This window comes from Mastacembelus armatus, chromosome 18, assembly GCF_900324485.2.
Source record: "Mastacembelus armatus chromosome 18, fMasArm1.2, whole genome shotgun sequence".
NCBI lineage: Eukaryota > Metazoa > Chordata > Actinopteri > Synbranchiformes > Mastacembelidae > Mastacembelus > Mastacembelus armatus.
The window spans coordinates 12,999,543-13,010,109 of record NC_046650.1 but is presented as its reverse complement, the minus strand read 5'-3'; the positions used below and the strand labels follow the sequence as shown (position 1 = coordinate 13,010,109).

Below are 10,567 nucleotides of genomic sequence, written 5' to 3'. Positions count from 1 at the left end.
AGACGTATACAGTGACATAATGACGTGTCTCTGTGATGGCCCTGTAGCCTGTGGAAAAGCAAACTGCTTCTTAAAATGTTCATGAGTTCAATCAACTCTGAAGTAGCACAGAGTTCATGTTGGTTGAAAAGGTGTTGTTGAACTGTTGTTGTTCCAGAGAGACAGAGGAGGGTAATGTTGAGCAGTGACCTGACATTAGCAGTACTGAGTCTACCCTGTTGTTCAAGTTAGGACAGTTTGATTTCCCTGGGTCACACACCCAACATTATACAAGTCACTAACTGTGACAACAGAAATACATTTTGTGTGTTATAAATAAAACATGTACGGTAACACTTCCTTTTACAGTGCCCTAATTACTAAGAATTTACTTGGTAAATAAAGGGAAACTTACAGTATGTGTATTTGATTTTATTGTGATGTATATATTTTTCCACAGTTATAAGTTATTCTAGATATATGTGTGTGTGTGTGTGTATGCGTGTGCCTGTGTGTTTGTGGTGTGGGGGTTATGTTTTATTTAAAGGACTAATTAGGAGGTCAACAAATAACATAAAGACCCTGAAACATAACTGGTGCAGTCAAAATGACCCCAGGGATAAACGATGACTGTAAACTTGGGGGTAAGAGGGGCTTAACACTGTATGTCCATATAAACATTACTGTTGTGGCCTTTAACTGTATATTGTTTCACATATGTACATTTTTACTCAGAACAATCCAGATATGGCCTACAGTATTCACTCAGTATATCTGAATTAGTAGTTCAGTAAGCATATCATGTTTTCCTGCATTTTGACACAATGCTCCTCACGTCACATCACCACATTTAGTTGCCAGGTTGGTTTTTATTTTTGTCATAACTTAGTGTCATATTGGCAGAACATCCTAAAACAATCACAAAAGGTGGAATGTACCTAAAGGGTGTAGACCATGCTGCTGTGCCAAGAATCTGGTAAATTATACTGCAGATTGGTTTTGATCACTTCTTAATCACGTCATTAGCCTTGTTTTAATTCGGTATATAAAGACCTTTACAGGTGCAGACTGTGACAGAAGGTGAATGTTTGAGCAGATGTCAGATTGAAACATTTAACAAGGTGAATTCTGAACTTATCGCATATCTTCTTATTTACGGTAAGTACATCCATAAGTCCTTATATACAATATTGTATTTTTATACACTGTTTGTATAGATATTTATTATAACACATTTTCATCATTAAACTATATGCTAAATTTGTAAAATGTACATTTATTTCTATTTCAACAGAAATCCTGTCATTACATAATTACTGTCAAATGACTAAAATAAGATGAAACTCAAAATTCAGGACATGATGGAGGTTTTTTGTATGTTATGAAATCTTGCTGGTTACTTTCGTTTTCCTCCAAATTTAAAGCTCAAAAAACATTTTTCTGCTTCCAGTTTCACAGCAGATGTAGGGTATATTTACAGTCATACAATATTTCTACATTTCACATTACTCTATCTGCACTAACTATTAACTATGATTGGTTCTCAAATTGTTTTAATAATTTTACACCCCCATGCAATATCAAATATATATTAATTTGAGGACCAGAAAATAAATGGTTGTGGCTCATCTGGTAAAGCAGGTTGTCTGTCAACTGTAGACTTGAGTTACAGCTCCTCACATTTTGAACTTCTGATACCAAATCCTTATTTGCTCCCAGACTCCAGGACACTCAAAACAAGAATGGGATTTACTTAATTTACTTGTCAAGAAAACAAAAAGACAGTTGTGATCAGCACTGCTATTTGAACTCCTTAAATGGCTCAATACAACATATACTCACGAACATAGAGAAAGTAATGAATTTATAAATGTTTTTGACATACTGCTTTTTATTGTTTGATTTTATAGATTCAGAGGAAGACAACATGGGTGTCAGATTGATAATGATGTTGCTGTTTCTAACAGGTGAGTGATCTTAAGCCAACTGTTATTTGACATTTTCATATTGTATGTAGTATTTAAATGAATCCACTCAACTTACTGGTGTTTCAATTTAGGCACAATTATATTACAAGTAGATTAATAACACCAATAGAACAGTAATGTCATAAAGGTAAGTGCAATACTTTGGTGGCAGAACTTGGCTTCAGATAATATTACAGTAACAAGCAATTATCAAACTGTATAAGGTTTGGCTATACACCAAAAAGGCACAGACCCAATACTGTCTGATACTGTGATGCTACATACAAATGTGTGCAGGTGAGAGGGAGGAAGAAAGACCCATTAAATATCCATGGGGTGATACTAATTGGGAAAGAGTGAGCAGATGAAGAAAATCTACGGATGAATGAAAAGTTTGAGTTTCCAAGTAAAGTGACACAGGACATATTCATCGTTGAAAAGAAAATGGGATCCAGCTGCCCTCTCCTTTTTGGAAACTGTATTTCTTGTGATAAAAATGAACTGATCAGGACATAAACACTGGGGTATCTTATGAAAAAACTGGGGCCACCAGACAAGAAATATTTTATTCTCACTAAGACTAGTGACACTTTGCTCATGTGCTAACCTAGAGAACACTAAGCAGATAGTCCATAGGTGAAGTTGAAAGAACTAGCAGATTACACCATGAGGCTGTGATAGCTCTTACACATTGAATAGATGGCAAGTAGAAACAGGCCATTTTGGTACATGATAGTATAAGATATTAAAAATATGCAAAACCTAAAACATTTTTATTCTATTTTCTTTGGTTCCTACAGTAACAGCAACCACAGCAGCAGCACAAGCCGCCACAACGGCTGCACCTGCCGCCACCACGGCTGCCCCTGCCGCCACCACGGCTGCCCCTGCCGCCACCACGGCTGCCCCTGCCGCCACCACGGCTGCACCTGCCGCCACCACGGCTGCACCTGCCGCCACCACGGCTGCCCCTGCCGCCACCACGGCTGCACCTGCCGCCACCACGGCTGCCCCTGCCGCCACCACGGCTGCACCTGCCGCCACCACGGCTGCCCCTGCCGCCACCACGGCTGCCCCTGCCGCCACCACGGCTGCCCCTGCCGCCACCACGGCTGCCCCTGCCGCCACCACGGCTGCCCCTGCCGCCGCCACCACCACGGCTGCCCCAGCCGCCACCACGTCAACCACAACAGCTGTATCTGCAACTACTACACCAACAACTTCTTCACCTACAACAGTGACAGCATCTGCTACTACAACTCCAGCACTCACAATAAAGCGAATAACTTTCCGATCAGTTAAACAAACGTTCACAAGTGACCTGGCAGATTCCTCCTCTCCAGGATTTAAAGACCGAGCATCAGTGTTGAAAGCACAGGTAAGTGTCACCTTCAGAATAAAACCTGTGGGTACATATTATTGTATTGTTATATTGTCATCTGTTAGATGACTCTATAAAAGAGACTGAAATATGAGATTCAATCAGTTATGTACAGGTTAGTTTCTTTAATCAATTGATTTAAACTGATCAGAGTAGACATTGCTGTTGCTCATTGTGTAACAATAATATTTGGAAGAACCACTGGAAGATGAGTATTAACACTTCTTAAATTAACTTATTCATGTTATATTATACTGTAGACATTACAATTATCCATCCATCCATTTTCTATACCCGCTCTTTCCTGAAAGCCAGGGTCACGGGGATCAGCTGGAGCCTATCCCAGCTTCTCTCGGGTGAAAGGCAGGGGTCATTACAATTATGTACTAGGAAAAATAAATCACATCAATGAAATTATATTTTGGTGATATTCTCTGTGTGAATTCCTAAACTAGAATTTTAAAACTGCCCAGAAATATTTTCAGAGAATCTTCATTTTACTGTTAATAAATATCTGATCTGTCATATCAAACTATTTATTAATGTGCAGCCTCATTTAGTTTTGTTCTGCAGAAATTTCAGAAATCAGAGAAAATACAAACTGCACATGAAGAAGTAGTCATACTGTACAGTCTACATGTTTTATATAAAATGATCATTTATCCAAATTTCCAATGTTGAGTGAAGACTGAGATGTGAAGAGAAACAGGTCAGGACAAATAAAACCAAACCAGCTACAACAGAAAAAGGGAACAAGTGTTTGAATATCATGTGTTTTTTGTTTCTGCAGCTTGAACCCGAGTTCAGAAATAAATTCAGCTCTTCCTTCTACTCAGTGAAGGCGGTGGAATTCAGGTAATTTCTTAATTATTCTTTTGCAGTTTGAAAATAATGGCATAGTCCTGATACTTTAAATTATAATTGTTGCTCCTTTGTCTCCTCTGCAGAAATGGATCAGTCATCAATGTCCTCGACTCTGAATTTTTAGCCAGCTCTCCTCCTACTAACGATCAGATTACCCAGGCTTTGCGCAACGCAGCTTCAACTGTTAACGGCTTTGACATTGAAACCTCCTCCATCTCTGTGACTGACGCAAGTAAGTGATACTGAGAGCTGCTTAATCAAAACAAATTAAAAATCTGCACAATCTTTTGTTGAACTAAAATGTTGTTTCATGTTCTTTTCATTTTCAGCATCAAGTGGAGTCAGCTACAGGACCAGTCTCCTCTCTGCCTTCTGCCTGGTGCTGTTGTCTTGGCTCCTGTCAAACCAGCAATAGCATCTGTGCTGATTAAACTGCCTTCAGAGCACAACTCTTTGGAAATTTGTGCATAAAAACTGATGCGGTAATTTGTTTGAATTTTAAAATGTCCAAACTTATCTTTATGTCAAGTAAATGCTCTGAGTTTGATTCATTACTTATTAAAAAAAATCTTTTATTAAACATATAAATTACATGTAACACTGTGGGCTGCACACCCCAACCCTGATTCAATGCATGAGTTTTATCAAAGGGTATCCACCCGTTTTCTATATCCGCTTTTTCCTGAAAGCCAGGGTCACAGGGATCTGCTGGAGCCTATCCCAGCTCTCTTTGGGTGATAGGCAGGGGTCCACCCTGGACAGGTCACCAGTCCGTCTCAGGGCCACATAGAGACAAACAACCTCACACACTCACACTCACTCCTATGGGCAAGTTAGAGTCACCAATCACCCTGACATACATGTTTTTGACTGTGGGAGGAATTTATCAAAGGGTATGGTTATCAAAATGTATATTTATTCACTGTCAATTTTCTTGAATGAAGTTTTTCTGAGATCAATAAAACCTCTGAGGAATTTAGATCAGCTGTCGTGTGATGTTTTGAAAGTGGATCGGGGCACTTTAACAACCTACTTTGACCAAAGTGCTTTACACTCAAAATATATATCATTAATGGTAGAAACAGCAGAATAAAGTAAGACATAATGAAAATACAAAAAAGGATGATATGCCAGATGATGTGAATAGTCTCTCTTGGCTAAATCCTACATATAAAACGTTGCAATAATTGAGCCTGGGTGCAATAAAAGCATAAATAGCTCTATCAAGGTCTAGAAAAGAAGAAAAAAGGTTTAGTTAACAAATGAATTTGCAAAAGCCTGTTTTAACAGCAGCCTTAATTTCTTTATCAAATTTTAAGACTTTACCTAAAATAATTCAGAAATTCTTTAATGCTGGTTTTAAAAAAAAGGGTCATGGTCCCAGGTTTGGGGTCAGGAGTGCCAGAGTTATCATGGGTCATGATGCATTCAGATGCATTCAGTTTTATTTTAACTTAGAAAGAGAAGGTTTTGTGAAAGCCAAAGTTGGAGACCACCAAGTCAATCACACAACGATTGGACTTATTTATATTTAAGGACACCTGCCTTTAGATTTGCAAATCATCTGCATAACAATGAAAAGAGAGATTTTTTTAAAGATTGATCCCAGGGTGATATAGATACAGTGAAAAAAGAATAAGGCTAAGAATAGTTCCTTGTGGCAGTTGCAACTGTCACTGACAAACTCCTATTTGCTAAATTAGATCTAAACCAATCAAGGGTAGTGTCCCTGGTCCCCACAGAGTCCAGAGGATAAAGATGGTATGATCCTCTGTATCAAATCAGGGGTTAGGTCTAAGAGCAATACTGGACTTTTAGAGTCAACTGTGAGCACGATGTCATTGTGCACTCTTAGTAAGACTGATTCCGTACTGCGATGGGATCTGAGACCAGATTGATTATTTCCCAAAGACTGTGATTTGATTTGATAACTGATCACCAAATTCACTTTCTCTGTCTTACTGAAACCTGGCTGCAGCAGGATGAATATGTCAGTCTGAATGAATCAACCCCCCTCAGTCATAAAAATTGTCATGTTCCTTGAAGCACAGGTCAAGGTGGAGGAGTAGCTGCAATCTTCCACTCAAACTTATTATTAAACTTTCCTCCTCAGAACAGTTATAACTCATATGAGAGCATCACTCTGAGCCTCTCACATCCAAACTGGAAAACACAAAAACCAGTTCTACTTGTCATTGTGGACCGTCCACCTGTCCCTTACTCAGAGTTTTTAACTGAATTTCCAGACTTCCTGTCTGATTTAGTGCTTAGCTCAGATAAAGTCATTATAGTGGGAGATTTTAACAATTAATGTAATGTTGAAAATAATAGTCTCAGCACTGCATTTAATTCAATATTAGATTCAATTGGTTTCACTCAAAATGTTAATAAACCCACCCACTTTTTCAGTCACACCCTTGATCTTGTTCTGACCTATGGCATCGAAATTGAACATTTAATAGTTTTTCCCCAAAATCCTATTTTGTCAGATCATTCTTTAATAACTGCTGAATTTAAGATGATGGATCATGCAGCGTTTGGAAGAAAATTCCACTACAGCTGATGTTTGTCTGACATCGCTGATAATAAATTTAAGAAAATGATTCCATCTTTATTTACATCTATGCCAAGTATAAACACAGTGGAGGGCAGCTGCCTCAATCCTACTGCCTGCCAAATTGATCATACTGTTGACAGCGCTGTAGCCTCACTGCGTGATACTCTTGATACTGTGGCCCCTCTGAAAAAGAATTTAGTGAATCAGAGGAGATTAGCTCCATGGTATAATTTACATATTCGTACGTTAAAGCATCACGAAGGCTGGAAAGGAAGTGGCGTTCCACAAACTTAGAGGAAATTTTTCTAGCCTGGAAAAACAGTCTACTAACATATAAAAAAGCTCTCCATAAAGCCAGAGCTGCATACTATTTATCACTAATAGAGGAAAATAAGATCAATCCCAGGTTTCTTCTCAGCACTGTAGCCAGGCTGACAAAAGTCACAGCTCTGTTGAGCCCAGTGTTCCCTTAGCTCTCAGCAGTGATGACTTTATGAGTTTCTTTACAAATAAATTCACAACTATTAGAGATAAAATTCAGCAGATGCTTCCTATAGCTGCCATAAATGAATCTTCTACTACAGTAGCTCTTGAATCATCTGTAAGACCTGTTATGTTTAAAATGCTTCTCTCCCATAGATCTCACTGAATTTACATCAGTAGTTGCTTCATCTAAATCATCAACGTGTCTCTTAGACCCCATCCTGACTAGACTGCTTAAAGACACCCTGCCATTAATTAAGTCATCTTTATTAGACTTGGTAAATGTATCTCTAGTATCAGGCTACGTACCACAGGCCTTTAAGGCTGCAGTAATCAAACCCTTACTCAAAAAGCCTAGTCTTGATCCAGGAGTCTTGGTTAATTATAGACCAACATCCAACCTACCATTTATTTCTAAAATCCTTGAAAAAGCTGTTGCTAAGCAGCTATCAGACCACCTAAACAGGAATGCTGCAGTTAATCCAGAATGCTGCAGCCAGAGTCCTGACAGGAACTAGCAAGGGATCATATTTCTCCTATATTAGCATTGACTCCCTGTAAAATCCCTTCATGATCAAGCTCCTTCATACCTTAAAGTACCATATTATCCCAATAGAGCTGGTCTACTTGTGGTTCCCAGAGTTTCCAAAAGCAGAATGGGAGGCAGAGCCTTTAGCTATCAAGCTCCTCTCCTGTAGAACCAGCTCCCAGTCTGGGTTCAGGAGGCAGAAACTCTTTGTACTTTTAAGGCCAGACTTAAAACCTTCCTCTTTGACAAAGCGTGTAGTTAGGGCTGGCTTCAGGTAACCCTGAACCATCCCTTAGTTATGCTGCTACAGGTCTAGACTGCCAAAGGACTATCGGTGCACTGAGCTCCCCTACCCTAACCCTCCCTCCCTTCCCTTCCCTTCTCTTCCTCTCCTCCCCACTCACATGTATATTGCACCATTGAATGTCACTGACCTTGTGTTCTCTCTCTCTCTCTCTCTCTGTACCTTCTGCAGGTGTCCCTGGTCCTGGAGCTGTATATTGTTGATGTGCAGTTACTGGCCCCACCAACCTGCAGTGTCTATTTGTTGTTTATTGTTGCTGCTCTTTTCTCTCTCCTCTATCCACTCACCCCAACCAGTCGAGGCAGGTGGCCGCCCAAACTGAGCCCGGTTCTGCTGGAGGTTTTCTGTTAAAGGGAGTTTTTCCTCTCCACAGTCACCAAGTGCTTCTCATAAGGGATTTGTTGGGTTCTTTGTTTTTGTAAAGTGCCTTGAGATGATTTGTATTGGTGCCATACAAATAAAATTGAATTGAATTGAATTGTTTTTGCTTTTATTTGCTCCAGAACAATATTCTCCAGCACCTTTGAAAGAAAAGGCACATGAGAGATCTGTAGTTAGCTAACACTTATGGATCAAAGAGAGGTTATTTCAGTAAGGGAATGACAACATCCTGTTTGAGGGAAGCCAGGACTATTCCTAAAATGCGACAGTTATTAAAGGACTTCACAACAGGTCAAAGACTAGGACTGGTCCATAGTTTACTTCTGCTCAGCGATTCTTTTATTTAAATAAAGTCAGTCTGTAGGTCACCTTGTTCTTAGTTTAACACCATCACCAATGTCAGAGTTCATTTTCCATAACAACCATGAAGAACATTTTAATACACAGTTACTGTATGAAAGGCTACCACAACAATAATGTTTACCCTAAAACATCTTAATAACTTCATAGCCAGTAAATTCAAAATTCTCCAGTCAAACTCTTGACACATTCAACAGTGCAGTTTGTGCCTGACATCATATTCTATTCAGACACAAAAATGTACTGCTTTAGGGCCTTAATCTATGTAATGGGGATAACCCAAAAAAACTGTGATATTTTCTTCAACATGGGGACCAGGACAATATCATTCCACAAGGACAGGGGAGGACATAGTTCAGGGGAAGAACAAACATATAAAAGCCTACAGAGCTGCCTTCTAAGCCATTTTTGACACTGTTAGCTTTCTCTCCATGCTGCCTCTCAACTGAAAATGAACCATGAGAAAACATTTTCTCCCACTGAGGTTTTGCCACAATTCACTGGCAGTGAAAGTGACAAATTCAGTTCAAGGGCTGTGAAAGAGCCAGTGCCTAATTTTGTGATTCAAACAGCCAAAGAACTGGGCCTAACTTGGCACCAACTCTACTGGTCTAGAAATAAGAACTGCTTACATCAAGAGCTGGGCGGGCTTATCGTGACGAACAACACCGACTGTGACCATGTTTGGGTAACAGGCTCACGAAGCCAGGAGCAACCTACAAAGAAGACACTGAAATATGCCGTAGTTCTTATTGTGCTCTATATTAGCGTTGCTGGGAAAGCAGAGGCTTATTGAGACGTATACAGTGACATAATGACGTGTCTCTGTGATGGCCCTGTAGCCTGTGGAAAAGCAAACTGCTTCTTAAAATGTTCATGAGTTCAATCAACTCTGAAGTAGCACAGAGTTCATGTTGGTTGAAAAGGTGTTGTTGAACTGTTGTTGTTCCAGAGAGACAGAGGAGGGTAATGTTGAGCAGTGACCTGACATTAGCAGCACTTAGTCTACCCTGTTGTTCAAGTTAGGACAGTTTGATTTCCCTGGGTCACACACCCAACATTATACATGTCACTAACTGTGACAACAGAAAGACATTTTCACCAAGTGTTATAAATAAAATATGTACTTAGAAATAATTAATAAATAAATAATAAAACACAAAAAGATCTTTCAAACTTTAGGCCAACTGGGGTGATTTTATTGTGATGTGTATATTTTTCCACAGTTCTAAAAGGTTAATCTAGATATGCCGGTATGTGTGTGTGTGTGTGCCTGTGTGTGTGTGGTGTGTTTGGGGGGGGGGGTGTTATGTTTTATTTAAAGGACTAATTAGGTTGTCAACTTCTTCTTTTCTTCTCGGCTGCTCCCTTTAGGGGTCGCCACAGCGAATCACCTGCCTCCATAACATAAAGACCCTGAAACATAATTGGTGCAGTCAAAATGACCCCAGGGATAAACGATGACTGTAAACTTGGGGGTAAGAGGGGCTTAACACTGTATGTCCATATAAACATTACTGTTGTGGCCTTTAACTGTATGTTGTTTCACATATGTACATTTTTACTCCGAACAATCTAGATATGTCCTACAGTATTCACTCAGTAGATCTGAATTAGTAGTTCAGTAAGCATATCATGTTTTCCTGCATTGCTCCTCACGTCACATCACCACATTTAGTTGTCAGGTTGGTTTTTATTTTTGTCATAACTTAGTGTCATATTGGCAGAACATCCTTCAACAATCACAAAAGTGGAATGTACC

The 10,567-nt window shown here is 39.5% G+C and overlaps 1 protein-coding gene across 1 annotated transcript; it reads left to right on the top strand.

The window, feature by feature from the left end:
- The first annotated feature begins 987 nt into the window (after positions 1-987).
- LOC113138499 (nuclear pore complex protein Nup58-like) lies at positions 988-5,170 on the top strand. Its single transcript, XM_026321001.1, has 6 exons — positions 988-1,137; positions 1,890-1,946; positions 2,747-3,324; positions 4,118-4,182; positions 4,275-4,423; positions 4,521-5,170. The coding sequence occupies exons 2-6, from the start codon at positions 1,907-1,909 to the stop codon at positions 4,604-4,606; spliced, it is 918 nt and encodes a 305-aa protein (XP_026176786.1). The 5' UTR covers positions 988-1,137; positions 1,890-1,906; the 3' UTR covers positions 4,607-5,170.
- The last annotated feature ends 5,397 nt before the right edge of the window (positions 5,171-10,567 follow it).

Excerpts from the sequence above, each read along its gene's own strand:
- LOC113138499 (XM_026321001.1), top strand. The coding sequence starts at position 1,907 with ATGGGTGTCAGATTGATAATGATGTTGCTGTTTCTAACAG. Across the intron at positions 3,325-4,117 it reads CATCAGTGTTGAAAGCACAG|CTTGAACCCGAGTTCAGAAA; the intron begins GTAAGTGTCACC and ends TTGTTTCTGCAG. Across the intron at positions 4,424-4,520 it reads CATCTCTGTGACTGACGCAA|CATCAAGTGGAGTCAGCTAC; the intron begins GTAAGTGATACT and ends TTTCATTTTCAG.